At 41.6% G+C, this 22,586-nt stretch overlaps 1 protein-coding gene across 3 annotated transcripts in view; it reads right to left on the reverse strand.

The window, feature by feature from the left end:
- The window catches only part of UBR4 (ubiquitin protein ligase E3 component n-recognin 4), a 113,850-nt gene that overhangs the window by 71,937 nt on the left and 19,327 nt on the right, over positions 1-22,586 (reverse strand). For all 3 annotated transcript variants that reach the window (XM_073317114.1, XM_073317113.1, XM_073317112.1), the window contains exons 19-41: positions 21,747-22,029; positions 20,966-21,098; positions 20,352-20,431; positions 19,395-19,523; positions 17,942-18,124; positions 17,325-17,447; positions 16,998-17,227; positions 16,214-16,338; positions 15,360-15,457; positions 14,620-14,777; positions 13,679-13,888; positions 11,331-11,432; positions 9,842-9,942; positions 8,933-9,131; positions 8,374-8,562; positions 7,945-8,008; positions 6,957-7,148; positions 5,778-5,848; positions 5,498-5,645; positions 4,748-4,975; positions 4,154-4,324; positions 618-800; positions 120-278 (exon numbers count right to left, since the gene is read on the reverse strand). In XM_073317114.1, the coding sequence (XP_073173215.1) occupies positions 120-278; positions 618-800; positions 4,154-4,324; positions 4,748-4,975; positions 5,498-5,645; positions 5,778-5,848; positions 6,957-7,148; positions 7,945-8,008; positions 8,374-8,562; positions 8,933-9,131; positions 9,842-9,942; positions 11,331-11,432; positions 13,679-13,888; positions 14,620-14,777; positions 15,360-15,457; positions 16,214-16,338; positions 16,998-17,227; positions 17,325-17,447; positions 17,942-18,124; positions 19,395-19,523; positions 20,352-20,431; positions 20,966-21,098; positions 21,747-22,029 (3,559 nt within the window). The remainder of the gene's footprint in view (positions 1-119; positions 279-617; positions 801-4,153; positions 4,325-4,747; positions 4,976-5,497; positions 5,646-5,777; positions 5,849-6,956; positions 7,149-7,944; positions 8,009-8,373; positions 8,563-8,932; positions 9,132-9,841; positions 9,943-11,330; positions 11,433-13,678; positions 13,889-14,619; positions 14,778-15,359; positions 15,458-16,213; positions 16,339-16,997; positions 17,228-17,324; positions 17,448-17,941; positions 18,125-19,394; positions 19,524-20,351; positions 20,432-20,965; positions 21,099-21,746; positions 22,030-22,586) is intronic.

Consider the following 22,586-nt stretch of genomic DNA (forward strand, 5'->3'; position numbering starts at 1 on the left):
CAGATCTCCGATAGCCAAACAGAACTCCACAACCCATCGCTTAGGGAGAGAGGAGCACTGCTTGGTTTGAGGTCACATTTCCAGAGGTAAAGGAACTCTCTTGCTTGTCAGACCCTTACCTTCAGCCCACACACAGCTAGATAGTCCTCCTTGCAGGGATTTCCTGTTAGGCTCAGTACAGTGAAGGGAACTGGTGCAGATGCAAGGCGAGTAAGGGTTAATTTCCTTTTGCTGGAGTCCGCTTGTTTAAGCAATGCTGAGAGTTGTAACACCGTAATCTACAAAATAATGAAATCAAGTCAATTGTCTAAGGTTGGTACCACAAAAAAAAATTCTCAGTATCTAGCTTCTTATATGACTCCATCAATGTACTGTCTCAGCATCTCTGCAGCAAGAAGCAAGATTTTTGTTCCCTAAAATATGGAACAACTGAAGTAACAATCATGCAGGGAGGTTTTTCCAAAAGAGTCTAGTCATTTACAGAGTCCTTGAGTCTGACCGTAGGAAGTCTGCTTGATTCTTTAGTCACTATGGAACATTTTAAATCATCTCATCTTACTTTAAAATGGATTTTAGGTTGTTGCGCCATTGGAGTGCGTCCCCTTCTCAGCACCCACCTTGCCCTTTTCATGGCTCACAGCTAGATGCTGGCGGCGCCCATGCGGGGAGGACAGCACACACATTGCCACCCGCCTCAGCATGTGAGCGCTGATCAGCTGTCGGATCGTCTGGCCCTGGTCGCCACTGTAGTTCATTCGGACATTCTCAAAAGCACCTTCTTGAGAGCCAAGAGTTGGGACCTGAGCCATTGTGGAGCACAAAGAACACACAGAAGTAGAGACAAATAGCAGAGATTTAACAATTGAAATAGTTTCATTTAGACTCACAGAATTTAAGGCCAGAAGGTACCATCATGATCACCTGATCTGACTCACTGCAAACTGCAGGCCACAGAACCTCGCCCACCCACTCCTTTTAATAGGCCCATGTGACCGTACCTTCATGAAGGTACTGCTGGCTGAGTTACTGAAGTCTTCAGATCTTAATTTAAAGACTTCAAGTTATAGAGGATCCACCATTTACTTTAGTTTAAACCAGCAAGTGACCTATGCCCCATGCTGCAGAGGAAGGTGAAAAATCCCTAGGGTCTCTGTCAATCTGACCCAGGGAAAATTCCTTCCCAACCCCAAATATGGCTATCAGATAAACCCTGAGCCTGTGGATAAGTCTCACCAGCCAGACACCTGGCTGTTGGAGATATCTGCTAATAGCAGTCATGGATGGACCATGTGCCATCTCTGGCAATCTCATACTATCCCCTCCATAAAAACTGACCAAGCTCGATCTTAAAACAAGCTAGGTTTTTCGCCTCCACTACTCCCCTTGGAAGGCTGTTCCAGAACTTTACTCCTCTGATGCTTAGAAACCCTTATCGAATTTCAAGTATATATTTACCGATGGTCAGTTTCTATCCATTTGTTCTCGTGCCAACACTGGCCTTTAACTTAAATAACTCCTTTCCTTCCCTGGTGTTTATCCTTCTGATGTATTTAGGAAGAGCAATCATATCTCCCCATATTCTTCATTTTGTTTGACTAAACAAGTCAAGCTCCTTAAGTCTTCTCTCATAAGGTAGCTTCTCCATTCTGCTGCTCATCCTAGCAGCTCTTCTCTGCACCTGTTCCAGTTTGAATTAATTTTTTTTAAACATGGGAGACCAGATTTGCACACAGTTTTTCAGATGAGGTCCCACCAGTGTCTTGTATCATGGTGATAACACTTCCCTGTCTCTCCTGAAAATACCTCACCTGATGCATCCTAGGATTGCATTAGTCTTTTTCAAGGCCGCATCACATTGGCAGCTCAGTCATCCTGTGATTGCCCAATACAAACAGGTCTATCTCATCCTCTGTTGCTTCCAACTGGTATATCCCCAGCTTATAGCAAAAGTTCTTGTTGTCTAAGAGCATGACCTTGCACTATGCACTATTAAGTTTCATTCCATTTCTCTTACTCCAGTTTTCAAGGTTGTACAAATCTTACAAACATACGAGAGGCCACACTGCATCAGACCAATGGTCTATCTAGCCCAATATCCTGTCTTGCAACCGTGGCCAATGCCAGAAGCTTCAGAGGGAACAAACAGAACAGGTAATCATCAAGTGATCCATCCCCTGTCATCCACCCCCAGCTTCTGGCAAACAGAAGCTAGGGACACCCAGAGCATGGGGCTCCATCCCTGACCATCTTGGCTAATAGCCACTGATGGACGTATCCTCCATGAACTTATCTAGTTCTTTTCTGAACCTTGTTACCGTTTTGCCCTTTATAACATCCCCTAGCAATGAGTTCCACAGGTTGTGTGAAGTACTTCCTTTTGTTTTAAACCTGCTGCCTATTAATTTCATTGGGTGACCCCTGGTTCTTGTGTTATGTGAAAGGGTAAATAACACTTCCTTACACACTATCTCCACACCAGTCATGATCTTATAAACCTCTATCATATCCCATCTTAGTCATCTCTTTTCCAAGATGAAAAATCCCAGTCTTTTTAATCTCTCCTCATATAGAAGCTGTTCCATACACCTACTAATTTTTGTTGCCCTTTTCTGAACCTTTTCCAATTCCAATATATCTTTTCTGAGATCTGACAACCACATCTGCACGCAATATTCAAGATGTGGGCCTACCATGGATTTATGTAGAGGTAAGATGACATTTTCTGTCTTATTTTCAATCCCTTTCTTAATGATTCCCAACATTCTGTTAGCTTTTTTGACTGCTGCTGCACATTGAGTGGATGTTTTCAGAGAATTATCCGCAATGACTCCAAGATCTCTTTCTTGAGTGGCAACAGCTAATTTAGACTCCACCATTGTGAAGGTATAGTTGGGATTATGTTTTCCAATGTGCATTACTTTGCATTTATCAACATTGAATTTCATCTGCCATTCTGTTGCCCAGTCACCCAGTTTTGTGCAATCGTTTGTAACTCTTCACAGTCTGCTTTGGACTTCAATATCTTGAGTAATTTTGCATCACCTGCAAATTTTGCCACCTCACTGTTTACCCTTTTTCCAGATCATTTATGAATATGTTGAACAGCACTGGTCCCAGTACAAATCCCTGGGGAACTTCACTACTTATCTCTCTCCATTCTGAAAACTGACTATTTATTCCTACCCTTTGTTTTCTGTCTTTTAACCAGCCACTGATTCATGAGTGGACCTTCCCTGTTATCCCGTGACTGCTTGTATGATATTCTGGTCGTCCTCTGTTTTGGCCAGACCTCCCAACTTTGTGACATCCGCAAATTTTATTAGCGCACTCCCACTTGTGCGCCAAGGTCATAAATGAAAATGTTAAATAAGGTAAGTTGCAAGACCAGTCCCTGAGGAATATCTTAAGTTATTTCACTAATAACCTCCCTCCAGCCTGACAATTTACTTGCAGGTTGACCTGGCCTCCCCTTTTCTTATTCATCTTTCTATACTCATATTAATCCCCATCTTCTCCAATTTAATTAATAGTTTCCTGTGTGAAAATGTATCAAATGCTTTACTGAAATCCAGGTAGATTAAATCTACTGCATTTCCTTGGTCTAGAAAATCAGTTTTCTCAAAGAACAAGATCAGGATGTTCTGGCACAATCTACCTTTTGTACAACTGTGCAGTATTTTATCCCAATTACCATTTACTTCTATGTCCTTAACTACTCTCTCTTTAAAAATGTGTTCTAAGATCTTGCATACAACTGAGGTCAAACTAACAGGCCTGCAGTTTAGCAGATCATTTTTTCCCTCTTTCTTAAACGTAGGTACTATATTTTCAATTCTCCAGTCATAGGGTACAACCTCCATGTTTACAGATTCATTAAAAATCCTTGCTACTGGGCTCACAATTTCATGTGTCAGTACCTTAAATATTCTTGGATAGAGAATATCCAGGCTCCCCAGTTTGGTCTTATTAAGCTCATTGAGTTTGACTTCCATCTCGGTTGTGGCAATTTCTGCTTCCATGTCCTTGTTCCCATTGGCCATGCTCCCATTCCCCCAGGCTGCTCATTACCCTTATTAAAAACTGAGGCAAAAGTGATCCCTCCCGTCGGCTCAAAAGCAAGCATTTGAACTAGCAAGCCAGCCAGTAATCATACCATCAACTGATCTGTCATTTCCATGGTCTTGTCCAAAGTGTGCAGCTCATTCAGAGCCTGCTGTGCTCGGCTGCTGCTGCCCATGGCTGAAGCTTGCTGGAAGTTGACCTGAATGGCATCCATTAGGAAGCTCAGCATATCCAACACCAGAGGAGCAAAGGAGAAGTTGGCCTATGAGAAACAGATGTGCCAAGTAAAGCACAAGACATACCCATGAAATCTCCATAGCAGCAGCATTTCACAGGCAAGATAAGCCTTTGAAAAGCAGTTACAGCACCACTATCCTAATAGACAACTGAGAATCAGGTAACTTGTCTAACTACCAGTACAGCCCACTCCACAACCGCTCTGTACCAAACTCGACTGTTTCTTACCGGCATTAGACACAAAAATCCAGTGTTAACTCTCAACACAGAACATAGTCCCTGCACCAATTCTGTACTGGCATAACACTAAATCAAAATGGTAAAAGTCTCTTAAGTTAGAAGCATTGACTACTGCAAAGACAGCTTTATTCTAGGAGAACAAAGAATCCTGAAGAACTACTACACAGAGGGATCCTGATTGTTGAATGAGATTTTAACGTGACAATACCTGGGATTGCAATTCCTCTCGACAGCCCTCAACATTTCGACACAGGCTGCTCTTCTTGGGTTTCTCTTCATCAGGGCCCTTCCCATCATTGATGGTGACCTTGGATTTATCTGCCGGGGAGCTGCTTGCATGGCGGATGACACTCTCAGGCACTCTGGGCTCACTCTGGAATGCAGACTCCTTCATGGTAGAGCTGATGCCACTGCTGGGAGTTCTTTTCACTAAAGCCTGGGAAAGACAAAGCAATATTGAGGGCCCAATCCAGTTTCCATTTAAGTCAATGACAAAACTCCCAGTGATTTCAATTGGAGCAAAATTAAATTCCTCAAAGTACATTTTCAGAGAGATAAGACAGCAATAACCCTGTACCATGCATGTCACTTTCCTTTTAGACTTTGTATTAGACAGGAAGTAACATTGTTGGCAGCTGGTGGGAAACATCAAAAGAGCAGAGATCTGGTAAGTGGGCAACATGAAGTTGACCTACAAACCACAAGTCAGTTATGTAGGTGCAAAGTCTTAATTAGTATTAACAGATCTGCCAATAGAGATCATCTTGGTGAAGGGGGTGAAATCATTAAGTAGAAAGCTTCAAATTACAGGGCAGTGATGAAGCTTATTCTAAAGTAGACCCCTCCCATATACTGATGACAAAATAACTATTGTGCAATATAAGACTTTGCAAAGCCAAACTTAGGCAACCTGTAATAGTTGCAGGACAGTTTAAATTTAGCCATGAAGATCCTTTACCAGGCAACTGCCATCTTCCTTCGCTCCACAGTCACAGAAGAATGAACCATATTTGGCGTAAGAAATCTCATGGTCCTTGTGACAAACTTTAGCACAAACCGTGCAAACACCAACCCCATCCACCATCTTACAAGTGTGACAGTGGTACCTGTACAAAAGAAACCAGAGAGGTTAGAAATTATAGCCCCTCCAATTTAGCATACCATCTCTTCCCCAATTCTGAATGGCCAGAAAGACCAGGCTGATATTCTGTATATAGGAAAACCTGGAGGGCTCTTACCAGTGTTGGTTCATGAATTCTTTCTGTGTGATGGTGAAGGTGCACAGCTTGTTGCAGAGAGAATCTTCATCCTGTTTAGGAAGGAAGATCATTTGGTCAGTGCATTACATATCTACCTACCTACCCTGGAGCCATCACTTGATACAAAAGAAACACATTCTCTGACAAATTCACATTTGAAAACAGTGAGTTTTAGCATCATCTAAAGCAGCAGGCACCAAACAAAATCACTTCATTTTACATCCAAGAAATATTGAACAATAATTAAAAGAAGATATTGGGGCCTGAATTTAAAGGAATGAATTACTGATGGCAGCTTTAATATTAAAGAGACATCTAAAAGCCTATCCCAGTTAAATTGTGTATTAATGTAACAGTCAGAGAACCAGCTATACAAGACCAGCAACATCTTACTCAACATTTCTGCTCCATCTTCAGCTCATCTCTGCTTGCTTTACTGACAAAGGTAAAGACTTTTTTGTCAACACTGAAAAACTAATCTATCTACACAAGATAGAGCTGGATTCTCTTCTGTCTTATGTCAGCTACGTTCTAAACTGCAAAATCTTTATTACTGACAAGGTTTTAAGAGACAGAGGGCACAGATGGGCTTTCAGATCCCAGGTTAAGATTGTCCAACATGAAATCATACTGTTTATAAATCAAATCACAATATTTTTCTACATTTGATCTGGAAGCTGCACATATAAATATAGAAGACTATTGTGACTCTCACCGCTAATCTACATCATAAGATTACAGGATTGTCACTCTGGAGCCTAGAATAACTGCTGAGTCAATGTGAAGCAATGGAAACAGCTACAAGCATGAGCTGATTTCTGATTAAGAATATCACAAGGTCCAATCATCACTGGGATTCATGGTCTGTCACTCTCCAATCTTTAAGATCGGAGACATTTTGAACTTTACAGATTACACTCGTGAGGTGTACAGCTACAGTAAGGCATGTACCTATGCCATGAGTGCTAGACCACTGTGATATCAGAGGTAACTCAACAAATCACAACCCGTACTCTACAGCTAATTTGCATGCAACAATTTAATTGGGTGTATAAAGGAGACTGTGGAGATGATTGATTACTTAGGCCAGCTGCCACAACCATGCAACAGCATCAGCTTTCAGCTACTAGTTGCGAACATCACACTACGAGAACTTACCGAGTCTTCAGCTTGAGAATCTTCCTCTTCCACTGCCAGCTCTTCCACCCAATCTGAATCCACCTCGATAGCCCGTTCCTCTCCGTCAACGGACAGATGACTGGGTCCTTGGCCGCTGGTTTGGCTCAGAGCATTAGTGACATCAGCCAGATAAGACACAATGTGACATGTACACTCCAGTATAGTAACATGCTGCAAGCAAAAGTTGAATATGAAAAAAAGAGAAGGAATACTTAAGTCATCCTGCAGTCAAAAAAGCTAACAATGCTAGGAGCCATTAGGAAAGGGAATTGATAATAAGGCAGAAAATATCATAATGCCTCTCAATAAATCCATGGTATGCCCACACCTTGAGTACTGTGTGCAGATGTGGTCGTCCCATCTCAAAAAAGATATACTGGAATTGGAAAAGGTTCAGAAAAGGGCAACAAAAATGATTAGAGGTATGGAACACCTTCCTTTTGAGGAGAGGTTAATGAGCTTGGGACTTTTCAGCTTGGAAAAGAGACGACTAAGGGGAGATATGACAGAGGTCTACAAAACCATGTCTGGTGTGGAGAAAGTAAAAAGGAAGTGTTTACTCCTCATAACACCAGAACTAGGGGGTCACCAAATGAAATTAATAGGCAGCAGGTTTAAAAACAAACAAAAGGAAGTATTTCTTTACACAACGCACAGCCAGCTTGTGGAACTCCTTACCAGAGGATGTTGTGAAGGCCAAGACTATAGCAAGGTTCAACAAAAAAAAGAAAAATCAGATACTGTACATGCATGGAGGATAGGCCCATCAATGGCTATTAGCCAGGATGGGCAGGGAGGGTGTCCCTAGCCTCTGTTTGCCAGAACCTGGGATTGGGCAACAGGGGATGGATAACTTGATGATTACCTGTTCTGTTCTTTCCCTAACATTTATACCGGTATAACTTTTCTGATGCAGACCAGGGCTCAGACCAAACACTGAGGACTGAGAACTGACTGTGTTTCTTACCTTTCCATGCATGACATTAGCATTCATTTTTTCTATAACGTTCTTTTGAGACAGGTATTTCTTGCTATAGGATAAAGGAAAGTTAAAAAAGATAGTTATAGAAACAGCTCTTAAAAGTTATCAATTTAATCCTCACTGATGACGATCCCAAGTATTTAGTTTGTTAGTTTTACAACAGCATTAAGCAAATCATTAAGGTAGTGACCACTAAATCAACGAGAGGAAAAGCTAAGGACCTCCATGGTTCCAATACAAATCTCCACAAAGATACTTATCCCAACTACCACAAATTCCAACAGGTGGCATTCCGAACTATGAGGCAACCACACAGCAGCCCACATGCTCTCCCCTCTCCATTATCAAACTCCCAAGAAGTAAGTCCAACGCATGAAGATAATCAACCACCAACACAGGTCTCATTTTTCTTACCATCTGCCCAGCCAATCGACTGCAGCACTGTGAAGCTGGAGATGTCCAGCACCTTGCCCAGCACTGGCCAGAGTTGCCATCACAACCATGAGCTCAGGGAAGCCTGTTCCATCACCATTGGCCAACATTTCCGTTGCCATTGGTATAAGGGTACTCAGCAGAACAGTGCACACGCCTTCTCCGACTTGGCTAATCAACAAGAAAGTAAGTTTGAGATGCATTAAATCACCCATCTACACCAGTTTAAGCTGAACTTTTCTGAGGGTTATCTCAGCAGTATATTAGTCCGCACCAGACGGGTGCAAATTCTAGCATGGACTAGTGTGTCGCGCACTAACTGCCCCATATGGGCCCTGCTGGCATACAATAAAAGTTCCCTAGGGTATGTTAATGTAGTCCTGTTTCAAATACTACTACATTAATATACACTAGAGAACAACAGCAAGACAATGGCTTTACAGCATGAGAGATCAGCAGTATTTAATAGACTAGAAGGTGTCTATGGAATATGTATTTTATCAATAGTATATAATGTAAGTCACATAAGATTGTTCTCTACCTGTTTTCCCGAACAATATATGTTGTCAGAAGTTGCAGCAGCTGCCTGTTCTCTTGAACAACATCCAATTGATCTGAATCTTTAGGTGGTGACATGGTCATCCTGGTTAACCAGGCCTGTAGGCGTACAGGCTCAACACAGGCCAACTGGGCCAAGGAGCCACATAGTCGCAACAGACTGGGGTTAGGGCTCTTCTCAGCTAGGAGACAGAATGATCAGTGGTTGATATTGTGGCTGTAAATTGAACAGGCCTGATGACAATTTTCCTTCTACTATTAAAAGGAAAATTCACTGGATTCCCTAAAGGGCATGCAACTGGAGACAACCCCACAGCTATCCCTGTTACTATCATCATCATCATTCTAATTCTGTCCCTCCATTCGTTCCCCCCAGACACTTATTCTCTCTCTCTCACACATTGAGGGTAACTAAATCAAGCATGACATAAAAGTGAATTGTGTAATTTTCCAGCTTGTGGTCATCTCTAGCTGTTCATATGCATACTGAAGATATTGCCAGACGGTCCCCTTGTGCCTGCTCCTCCAGAGAGCTGAACAGTCTGCTTAGCAAACATTCACCTTCAAAAGAGGAATTGCTGAAATACTAGTTAACTCAGAATAAGCTTTTACTACACACTGAAAGGGCAAATAATCAAGGGGAAATGTGCAGAGAGGGAGGCTGTCAGGGGAGGGACAGTGACAGACCTGAAAACTGAAGCTAGAGAGGCGGAGGGGACAGAAGACAAAAACAAAACACAAAAGGTGACTGGGAATGAGTACACGTAGTCTTCACTATCTCCCCACAATTTTTCTTTCAAGCATTTTCATACTGTAGGTCAATTTATGTAGAACAAAAAAATGTTAAATGGAAATCAAAGTTCTGATGCGGAGATTAAACACAGTCACTTACTCAACTGGAAGAGTTTGGTGAAGAATTTCAGAACCCGGTTACAGAATTTAGCTGAGAGATTTTCATTGGCTGTTGCCATCATGATCTGGACCAGTTCTCCACTAATTGAGTGAGAGAAAACAAATCATCAGGTCAAACCTTTCAAAAATGCACTCACCTCTTTTCTTCACTGTTCTTTATATCAATCTTAGATGCCAGGGCAGAAACCGTTCATATGCTGCAGAGTACTTTGGGGAAGTGGGGGAGGAAACAGACACCTAAACAAGACAAAACTCTGAAGCTTGCACCCAGCACAGTAAGGATGGAGCATTGCAGGCAGCTACCTTCCATTCTTAGTTTCACCAGAAAAGAATGACAACAAAAACCATGTTAATGGGTTGTCCATGAAGAAGCCAAGCAATTACACTCCAAAGGGAAATATCAAACAAGTGCCAACACTACTTCCCTTCAATGTTTATTAGAGCCACAGAGTCCTGCTGTAGTCAGTCAGCTTAAAATTAAGGCTACGTAACAGAAGAGCCTTGTTAAAAAAATGATTGCAGCTGTTTGGTTGAAGCAATTTCAGCCTGCTGGTAAAATCATCACATCTTTTTCCCATTGTCCTCTCCTCCACTCTCTGAGGTACTAACTCATGGTTAGCAGCACTACATTAACGTGTTTTTGCAATCTGGCTGTATACAATACTTTCAGAGCAGTGACATCAGAGCCTTAGCTCCAAATTCAGAAGGGTATGCAAACCTCAGGACCTCACAGATCATGAGCAATCTGGAGACAAACCAGGGTTCTGTCACAAAAGGGCCAAAGCTGATTTCAACATCTTTTGTCGTCATCTTCTTTCTCACTCTATTCTCATGTATCATCTCCCATCCCAACAGTGCACATAAACCAAGCCAACTCCCCCATCACGCTACTTTAGCTTGGGCTGAACACACGAAGTAGAGAGCATGTAAAGGATGTCAATCAACTTTGCAACTGTAATTAACTCTCCCCCAGTTCACCTCTTCCTACACTCTTGCTGTGCTCTGCTGTTTCACATCCGCACTACCTTGTCTTCATACTCCAAGACAGGAAAACGGCATCCTTCAGGAGATCAAGCCAATGCTATCTGGGGGTAGCATTGAGAGAACAGGTGCTACTTTACAAGTAGAACTGACAGGCAAATTAATACAGCCTCTCTCAAAAGGTTCTTTATGCTGCCTCGAACAAAACGGATGTATCCAAAGACTCACAAAACCAGTCACTGAAATGATGACTAATTGAACATTTCATCTGCCGTGTCAAAGCAGAACTCTCTCTCTCACCTGGGAATCTTGTCACACCTACAAAATCCCACATCTCTCCAAAGGGCAACATGTTCCTTGTGCATATTATATGAACTCTGCACTTTCCTGTACAGAAGCAACAGCATTCCACAAATGCTAAGTATGACAAGACAAGCAATAACAGAGGAGAAAAGCAGTCCTTAGAATGCAATACTCCATCACCTCACCTCTCTGAGAAGAATTCCTCCATGGCTTTCCGGGCCTGGCTGCTCTCCAGCTGCTTCTCCAGATGCTGCAAACACTCCTCCAAAATAGACTCATCTAGGCCACTGTGGATCAAAGATTAAGTATAAAGAAGAGTGCACTTCCTGCTCAGTCTTACGTGTTTATTATCTGTCACATATAGAATCAGAAACTATATGTGACAATGATTGTCTGAAAATTTATAAATAAAGTCAAAAATTGATTAAGCCTAAATTGATCAGACCTCAGTTTCCCACTTTACAATAGGCATCCCTAGGTGGGCTAAACTCCAAGATGTCTTATTGTCACATTTGGTGTTGCAATCCTAAGACTCCGGGTACTAACAAGGCACAGATGGTTCAAGGGAGGCCCTAGCCAGGGCATTGGAAAATATCCAGATAAGAAAGTAGGCTCTCAGAATGGAGCACTGCATTAAACAGTTTATAATCTCCTTTGGGGAGGGGGATTTCATAGAAAAACCTTAGCCAAGGAAGAACCTTGGGACATGGTTCAAGAGACCTTTGAGAGTAATGTAGTAAACAACAAGAAATATAAAAACTTCCATAAAAAGGAAGTGTGTATTGAAGAATTATATGTAATGGTCTTGTGTCTGCAGGACACAAAAGGGGTTAAGAAATCCTGCAAACAGTTAAAAACGTAGACTAAAGAGGCTGCAGACCATGGCCAAGTGACAGTCTCAGAACCAGAACAAACTTGCAAACAGTTAACTTTGCAGAGGGCACTAACACACTCACCCCATCCACCCCTCTGGGAAAAGGAGGATTCAGATGCTTACTGGAAAAGAGAGAGAGTGCAACTTCATGGATTCACAAAGCACCGGTAATCTATAAAGGAACTGTGGGTTGTTGCATTTAAATAAATGATGTGAAAATTTAAATGAGTTATAAGCAACCTGCTGAGTTCATTTGTTTTGCTGTTTTAACTCGTTTTATATATTATATAACATACACTGTATGTTCTGTGCCACGTGACCTTTTTAAAAATTTTATTTTTGTTTTAACTTATTTTGGGTTTTATTTTTGTTGCGACAAAAATTAAGTTTGTGCATAATTATAATACACACACACACACTTTCGTCATCACACACTACTGATTCCAAAGTTTCTTCCTTGTGTTATCTGGAAATACATCCTGTAGCAAATATTCCTACATTGCATGCAAAAGCTAAGGACGTTTTCATTCTCTAACAAGAAGTGTAGTAGATACTCTGAGTTTCTTCCATCCACAGGGAATCAATGTTAAAAAGATTAAATATCATTTTGCAAAATGTTTTTAGTCTCTTGTTTAGTTGGTAACAGTACCTGTTCTCCAAGGTTATTATGCCCGTTGACTTACAGAGGGAGAATGAGAAGGGAAAAGCCTTATATCTGTCTGGTTCGCAATGAGAAAGCTGGCATTAACCAGCCTAATTTAATAGCCAGATGCAAACAAACAATAAGGAAAAATTTACCAAGTGATTCTGATTAGCACCTCTAGCCTTAATCTCATGCTTCCTGTACAACCCCTATTTGTCTAGTAACAGCCACAAATTATTCATGTTCAAATATTCAACACTGATGAGTCCTCAGCTGGAGTACTGTGTCCAATTCTGGATGCAACGTGTCAGGAAAGATGGGGGCAAATTGGACAGAGTCCAGAGGAGAGCAACAAAAATGATAAGAAGTTTAGAAAACCTGACCTATGAGGAAAGCTTAAAAAAAACTGGGCATGTCTAGATGGGGGACGGACGGACCAGATAACAGTCTTCAAATACATTAAGGTCAACTATAAGAAGAACAGTGATCAGAAGTAGTAATGGGCTTGATCTGCAAGAAGGGAGATTTAGATTAGATACTAGGGGAAAAAAATAACTAAGGGTAGGTAAGCTCTGGAAGAGGCTTCCACAGCAAGTTGTGTAATCATCGTCATTGGAGGTTTTTAAGAACAGGTTGAACAAACACCTGTCAGTAATGGTCTAGGTTTACTTCTACACCCCCTTTCACTGAGGCAGGACTCAATGACATCTCAAGTTCCCTTCCAGCTCTATATTTCTATGATTCTATGTGATTCAACACTCAATTCAAGTAGATCATCAAATCCACACTGCTTGTTTACATAGATATTTCACTATTTAAAGTTTTTGTAACTTGGATAAAATGTTGTTAGGTTTTAATCAGAAACTACATTAGCTTATTCTTTTCTGTACTATGCTATTATGTGGCCTTTCCATAGCACAAATAAAAACATTGATGAACAAATGGATCAAGATAATCCTGTCCATCTGGCTTGGCAATTCACACAATGAAGGGACACATTGTACATGATCTGATACCTATTGGGGTCAGAGTGATTAGCCAGTATGTTATAACATCCTGTGATCAGCTTCTCATAGACACGAGCCAGAAATTCATCAGACTCCGCAGGGCCCAGGATCCTTTCTAGGGAGTTGCTGCTGATCTCTGCCACACTCTCCATGCTGGTCTCCAACAGAAGGGGCAACAAGGTATGAATAACCTGTGGTGGGTTCAGTTCATCTGACCAGCTTGAAGGGAGAAGAGAAACAGCAAAAATATTTCCATTAGTACACCAGTAAAAGATCTACGCAATGAAATAGCTTAGCAGGCACAGAGCTGGGAAATTGATCTAGATGGAAGACTAGGTACATGTTAAGTCCAAAGCCCTTTTCAAATAGTTGGGTATAATTCAGTTGCCCTGACTATCTATCCTCTCTGAACAAAACAGTTCTCCTCACCAAAACTATCTTTGAGCCACTATGGTATATAAATTCCTGTAATGTTTTCCTAGGTAGAAACTGCATCATTTAGTATGTCCTCTAGACAATGGGGCAGTATCAGAACCCTGTTCTGTGCTTTGGGATACCTAGAGAATAAAAGTCACCACAGAAGAACTGTTTCTGTTGTTCTCCTTTCCAGTTATGCATTAATATTTCTAAGAGGACACACCTGGTGATCACAATCTAAAAAGCAATCCACACTGCTTCCATTGTTTTCCCCATTTTGTGGGACGTGTGTTTATTCCGTGCCCCCATTCTGCAAGAAGGGGCTAAGAATTCCCTCTAGGGTGAAGTCTGGCTTCTACAGATCCAATGCCAAGTGAGTGTTACCTTTCACTCACGTACAGTTCCTGGTCTCAAATTCAGAAAAACAGCGTCCTTTACCCAACTTTTTTCCTCATAAACAGGAATGGTCAGTTGCAAGTCATGTTTAAAAGAACAGGCAAAACCAAACGCAACAAAAAAAAATGTTCACTTACACGATGAGGTCCCCAGTGAGTCTGACCAAGGAGAGGAGGGTATGTTTTAAGGAAGCTGCGAGGGGTAGAGTCTGGCTACAGAGTGTGCCCAGATGGGCAGCCTGAACCGCACTGATGTAGCTCTCTGCTGGGATTGTGTCATTCGCAAAGGCATTGCGCTAAAAAGAATCAGAACACATGTTCAGGATGAATACCTACCACAGAAAGCATAATCTGGTGCCTAAAAAAGGAGCATATGTGAGTAAACACAGTGCGTCATGGCTGAAGTTCACCATTTGGATTTTTAAAACCTCCACATTGTTGTCCTAATAGCCGCAAGGTGGTGGAATTGCAGTCTGCAGAAGTTGACAGTTCAGCCTGTGGTTAGGGATGTGACACCCATGGAGACTTTACACACTAACATGCAATCCTCCATACTGAACTAAGCAGCAGGGCTGTTCTGATGGTGAACTGGAACTTTCTAATTTCCACTGGCCAAACCTCTATATTAAAAGGGAAGGATGCAGTAAATCTGCTCCTTTTGTAGGAAAATTTGCAGCTCTTGGTTGTGCAAAATTTGGATACCTTTGCAATAGCAGATGATGACTCATGTCTAGCATGAGAAAGACTACTTCCCTCCTGCCATATGTTTAGCTGTTACAGTTTAATGGAAGTTAAACAAAAAAATATAGTAGACAACTTTCCCACCAATTTACATACTTAAGGGCTATTTCAAGGCCCTTATATAGGACTGGACTCACCCATGATCCAATGTTTGGAAACTCATTAGTATGAATGTTGTTCCAAGATTCACACAAAGCCTGCACTGCTGATGGCAAGTTCTGTACAAGCGTTGGGCCTGCAACCAAATGAGAGAGTAAAAATAAGGAATTCACAAGGGCTGACAGGGAAGCCAGTAAGGCTGGAATTCAGTAAGGCCCTCTTTAAAAAAAGCCAGAATACTTCCAACTGAATTAGGTAAGTTAGCTATCCAGTTTCCCATCAAAGTTAGGTTTATCTGAACTGTCATTCTGGTGGTGAGGCTCGTTTCACACTCTTCTACAATAAGATAACTGCTCTTAAGAAAATAAAGCCTGCATTACCCTCCACAGCCTTGGGCAACTCGTCATGCAGCAGACAGTTCCTCCAGTGAAAAGGTATTATTTCAACAGTATTAACGTGTCAAAATGCTTTAATCAAGTGATTAACCAACAACAATCCCTCCTGTGAGGAATTCTGAAAGTTTCACTTGCTACACAGTATGCAGCCTATCCATTCAAGCAATGAAAATCCATGGAAATTCAAAGGACAGCTATGCCAGCAGAGTGGCAACACAGCTGCAAAGCCATTTTAATGCTGGCTGGACTTAAGCTAGTTATTGTTTTCATGATTTCCCCCCACACTTCTGCACTACAACCACTTCTGAATCCAGAGGTGCAAGTACCTGACTGAACTACACAGCATCAGTACCCCCGTCTTTGAGGTGATGGTTGGGGGGCAGCAGGGGCGTGAACCTTTTGCCAGCACAGCTTTGAAGCTGAACCTTTACAATATTGTATCAAAAGTCTCCCTTGAACAAATTTAGGAACGCAGCTAAACGCCACAAGAGCCTTACCCAGAGTATTTGATTTGCAGCGGCTCGATCCAATAGCCAGGACAGCAGCATACCCCCGAAGCTTCTCTTCAGAAGGTTTGTTCTCAGCGGACCCCTCTTCAGAGAGGCTCTGCAGTAAGTAAGATCTGTGTTGGGGGTGGAAAGGACTCATTTCAGGGGACAGCTCTGCATTTCAGAACTAACATGCCAATACAGTAACAGACGGGAAGGCAAACTTCAAGAACCAACTCTCTGAATTGTTATCCCGTAAATCCTACAATACCATTCCACGAGTTCTGGGCTTTTAAGCTCCTTTAAGCCACTTACCAATAGAAGTGGCTGCTCAGGAAACAAACAAACAAAAAAGCTGCTTTACTTTCACTTTCTTCTGCACAGGAGCCAAAGGCAGTTTAAAAGGCTTTGGACTCTCACTTAACAATTATACCACCCCACTTCCAAGTCATCCTGACAGTTACAAGAATAACTCACTGAAATAACCCTGTGCTGCTCTCTCTCTTTCAGGGTGCTAGGAAGAGGTTTCATCTTCAGAGATAAAGCTGTTTTGCAGCTTGTAGGAAAGTCTTGAAAGATCAGATAGTAGATTACTTGAAAAAGAATAATAAAACCTATGGATTTTAGATTGTCTATTGATTTAACATGGTACGTTCTGTGTGATATATGACAGAGCAATCACCCTGGACTATTAAAAAAGAACACTACAGGGCTGGGGAGCTAACACAAAATGAAGAGCCAAGTACAGAAAAGAAAACAATATCCCTCTAGAGGGGCTAAGTCAACAGCATACCTGGTGAATGTAGCGTAAGTGTCAATAAGCTGTAGCGTAGCAGGCAGCAGATTCTTGGTTATCTCAGATGATTTCTGTGGGTCGGTTTCTGCAGCTAGCTTGGAAAAATGCTCATCTAGAGAAACCTGGATCTTGGAAATTGCAGCATCAAGGGTATAAATGGACTGCAAGCTGGGAACCTCATGCAGCTGGAGAATTGTGGTACAGTCGATCCCACAGAAAGAGGAAATCTTAAAATAGAATGAAGACATTTATAACAGCAATGCGCCACACAAAGATCAATGCTCAACACTAGCTTATATGTATCCAGTATTCATACCAACTTACCTGTCTAGCAAAGTACTCCTCTGCTATTTCCACATCATATTTCACTGAGCTGCACTTGGTAGATGCCAATTCAATGAGAGAAGCAGCATGTTCAGCTTTCATGCCCTGTTTGATAAGGTGATCCTGTATGTATTGAAGAGAAAGATTTAGCATCACATTTAAGGGAATATAGAAGGGCTGTGGAATCTACCAATTTATGAACCACCACCATGCTATGATACTTGGGTTTTTTTAAACCCCATATAATACTAACCCCCATTTCCCACCACCATGCAAACATTGCAATTCCCACATGAAGTGAACCAGGCAGAGATTAAAATGATCATTGTCCATCTTAGAAACACCTGCTAATGTTGTTTAATATTAAAAAAAGCAGCTATAAAACAAGACTAAGAACTGGTTTAATCCCCTCAGCTGCACTTAGGGAGATTAAAACTATTTTTGATACACCTAGCACAGTTTATATTTCCCTCCTCATTAAGCTCTGACACATTGCTACAATTTCATTTTCTTACTTCTGACACAGATCATTACAGCTCTGGAATTTGTGCTGTTGTGTTGAACGCTAATAATGTGTCAAAAACCGTACATTGTAAATTCTAAAGAAAGGGCTATACCTTGATCCAGCTGAAGTAGGAACTGATACGTAAGCGGGAAGACCAGCGCAAAGTGTGCAGGATATCACATTCACTCATCTCTGGTGTGTTCATGGCCAGCTGATTCAAGTAGTTTTTGGATGGAGGCAAAATCCCCAATATCCGCCACAGTATCAAGAAATAGTATTGAAGTGCACAGGCCTCCTAAACAAAGACAGTGGAGGATACATCAGGAAGGAAACATTTATAATCACCCTGCTTCAACTGCTGTGATTCTAGCAGGGGCTCCTAAATGTGTCTGCATGTGGAGGTAGTGTCCCCGAGATTAGAGTGAAATGGACCATACTTCCATTTCATGCTGGTTTGGTGGCACAAATTTTCTTATCTCACATAATTCCCTGTCAAGAGGCATAAAATTCTCATCTAATCTAAATCACATTCAAGCCAGACCTCTTGAATACATTTGGGAGACATCATGATCCAGAAGCTCATTATAGGTTTTAAAAGAACCTTGGCACTATGTAGTGTCATTTACCACTAAACAAAACCAGCCAACTTTAAGAACCATCTCACAGCCAGCAGCTTGACTCTCTCAAACCTAGGAAAGTTTGAACAATTTATATTTTTTCAGCTGAAGTGAAAACTGAAATATTAATCTAAAACGTTACATTTGAAGTGTCATCAACTAGCTTCCTGCACCAACACAAACATACATCACTCAAGTTCTTCCCCATTCTACTATGGCCACAAAAATCCAATGAATCCACTTCAGCCCAAAAGATGAAAGGTCCAAATTATTCCTTTAGGCAGCTGGAAAAGCTTGAAGCAGACACTGAATTATAAGCCAGACACAGGAGTGCATCTTGTTATTGATGGTCACAGGATGGGATGGCCCTTAAAGGGAGGTGGGCTTAACCTTACCTATAACTAATTAGCTGCCATCCAGGTGATGGGTTTGAGGTCAGGAATCATATGATAGATGACTAGGTGACTTGCAGGCTCAGTTAAGGGAGTTAACTGAGCAAGCAGCTCAGTTAAGGGAGAGAGACCTGCAGGGAGTAGGAAGGCTGCTGCAGGAGACCCAGAATCAGGAGAAAGGATCTGGAAGGGGAATCTTCACACCAATGAGGCATGGGGAGGTGCAGAAGCTTTACAAGGAATGGACTGTAAGACAGGACAGGCAGGAGGACTTAATTAATCTGTTTTGGTTTGAATAAACTCCTCCCTGAAGGAAGTGACTGAATTTCTGCCATTACTGGGAGCATACTACTTGATGCATTGGCTGGTGAGGAGTTGGCCCACCAGTTCACATTGACAAAATATAAGACAACTGTTTACTAGGAAATTTTAAGCTCCGAAATCCAGTTTAGCAACTATTGCCCAAACTCTCTGTATAACATGCATGCAGCTGCATTGAGCCACTCTTTTTTCTCAGCAGGGAGAATGTTATAGCAACACATACATATGCCCTTACCAGTGCAGTGACATTTTTGTTTTCCTTCCTCCTGAGTGTATCAAACTGGGATCCAGCTGCAAGTAGTGAGGTCAGGGCTGCATAAAGCTCATCATACTTCGTTGTCCTAGAGAACAGGACCTCACAAACCTATTGAAAAAGCCAAGTCAGAATTGTTTCCTCCTTGGTTACATAGATTCCCATCCATAGCCAGTTCAGATCCGCTCCCAGATATACTAAAAACACCACACACACTCCCAAGCAAAATAACCCCAAAGGACAGGTGTGTCAATTGCTGCTTTTCCCAATCAGTCTCAAAGATGCTTTAAATGTGTGCAAGAAAGGAACACATTTTGGATGTACAAACAGGAACCTTGGTGTATATGGTAAATTGCCCCATCCAACAATATGTTATTTTCTCTTTTGAGCTGCAGAAATAAGAACTCTAGTGAGCAAAGACAGCAGTTGTAAAAAAGCCAGAAGGAACATGGGGCAAACTGATGGGGAGACAACTCCTCAGCAGACACGTTTCTAGACGAAGCGCTGAGAGGTAACTTGAATATGAAGGAACTCTTGGCATTGGCACATCCGACAGAATCAAGCTACCACAAAGACAGAAAAGTTCTCCTCTCTTTTCAGCCACAGTTTACTTCTATGCAACACAGGTGGACGTTATATATCCCACTGGGCAAATCACTGCAAGAATATATGGGCTAGGTGAGCTGGGATTATTTCACCAAATATCAGCTTTCGAGTTAGGATTTGTGCACTGTTTAACTATAAAGTATTCAAACTCTGTTTATTGTCTTATACTAACATCTATTCAGCTAATACACACAGTTCTTTTTAATGCAGTACTAAATGAAATCACTGGGCACCTTTTGTCTCACGTCTCAATTACATTGCCAGTCATTTTCTACGCTGCTTTCCCTAATGTAATACAGGCTCAGAGAAAGTCTTTAAAGAAATTCCAGGTACCATGTTATCTAGGCGGTTCAGGTCATCTTCTGACACTTCTGGTGACAGGATGCAGTAGAATCTGGGCTGTGGAACTGCATCTGGGACACAGATACCAAAGTTAAACCATTTAACAGTTGAAGAGATAAACAATGCTGCTGGCATATCATCACTGGTAATTTTTTTTCCCCTCAAAGACAACAAGTCACTTAAGGCTAGAGTAAAAATCTGCTCAACAGACGGTGTGTGTGTTACATATATACCCATAAAAGGGGGCACAGATTAACTGAGTGATGCATGTCTAGCATTTGAGTACTTTTTCCATTTTAAAATAAACATTACAAAAACTATCATATTCCTAAACCTACATAGCATATGAGTAAGGCATGTTTTGTTCAACAAACAATGGCTGGGCAATGCTAGAGGTCTGCAGGTTTCCCCCATCTCCCCTTTGGTGTAAAATTACAAGTAATTTATTCACAACAAGCCTGGTATTTAGTCTAGTCTAATGTGTCTTAAACCACACTCCGAAGTCCTGAAAGGGACTTTTGACTTCATGCTGCAGCACTCATTTATTATGCAACCACAACCCCACGGCTAGGAGTAAAATTTTACTGAACAACTTCCCTTCTGACCTGATGAGCAGTGTTTGGTCCAGTTTTCTTCCACTTCTTTAAATCCATGATACAGAGGGACAGAGATTCTTCTACTACTATCCTGGGATCCACTCACCCAGCCAATGGGTTGGGTTAGCAGGTTATACTGTACCTATGTAAAAAACACACAGAAAACAAGGCAGGCTGTTTAGAAGAAAAATATACAATCCCCTGCCCCCCACCAAACACATGGACTTTCCCAACTTGTGAGGAGTCAGAGATAGCACTGAGCACACAGCTGAAGACTCTCTCATACTTTTGAGCCAGTGGAGTAAGACTACTGTCAAGATACTAAGGAGATACTCCAGAGAATAGTCTGCAAAACATTGGCATCTCATTAATCTGGAACAGTGCCAAAGACTGAAACAAAGCAACAGAGATGAGCTAAACTCAAAGAACTTTACCTGAAGGGTGTTTGAGAGTACACGCAATAGTAAGAAGGCAGGTTTACTGCTCTGGGCTTTGCCATACTAGTAACCCATGCTGCCCAGCATGAATTTACTTATAGCAGTCAGTATGCCCGAGTATAAAGCCACATAACACTCCACCCAAACCAGCTGCTCAAAATTAACAGCTCCAATTGTGTTGCTAACTGGATGTAACCTTGCATGCAGTTAGTGAAATCAAAACAAGGAGTTACTGGAAATGCCAAAAGGGAGACACACAGGAACAGGAATACAACAAGGAGACTACTTGATATAGGTCATTGCTGAGTGATTATTTGATTAAACAATGGAAACATGCATCCTCAATCCCTTACCTGCTCAAACAGGTATACAGGAACTTTGGAATATTGATGAAGAAGGTAGTCGAACACCAGTAGAAGACGAGCCAGGATAAGGGGCACAGACCGCAGCTGGGAGTCCATGTTCACAATCAGTTCCAGGATGGTCTGGATACAGAGGGTCAAGATAGACCTGCGGCCTTTCTCTGAGAAGTTGTGGAAAATAAGCAACAGCAGCTGGAGGTGCTCAACATTCAGATCTTCTGTGTCATTAGGAAGAGTTCCCTGCAGAGCATTTTGTTTCATTGTGCCCACAAACCTGCCAGCAACAGGAAAGAGGTTCAGTAAGACGTTTGTTCTTTTGAAGAGTGATCCATAGATCACACTATTGTGAGGGGACTTCCCCTGAAGCAAGCTCGCTGATTAAGATGCACATTTTAATAATGATTTCTTTCTACTTGATCAAGCAGTGCAACTAGAGTTTTGTTTCTGACCTCAGTCTTACTAAGTGAATATTGCGATTTCACAAATTAACCATAACTTCACTGAAGGATGCATGAAAGTGAGACTGTGGAAGAGACTTTATGCCCTATATAAACAAAAACAGCAAAAAACTTTTCAAGATAAATATAACAAGCTAAAAAAGAGAAAGATGTGCATTTGCCCCAGCAGGAAAGGCTGTAACTCAGCCAGACTATTGTACAGTTTCACATTTAAAAACAAGTACATAGGGGTCAAGGCTTGGCAGAAAGGAACTCACATACCACAATGATGGGCTTGGTATGAGGCACCAAAAGAATGTGATTATTGCTTTTTCTTTTTAAAATCAGTGCTGCTGGAGCAGTCTATACTCTACTCATCTAGTCTTGATACTTG

This window comes from Lepidochelys kempii, chromosome 18 (assembly GCF_965140265.1).
Source record: "Lepidochelys kempii isolate rLepKem1 chromosome 18, rLepKem1.hap2, whole genome shotgun sequence".
NCBI classification, from domain to species: domain Eukaryota; kingdom Metazoa; phylum Chordata; order Testudines; family Cheloniidae; genus Lepidochelys; species Lepidochelys kempii.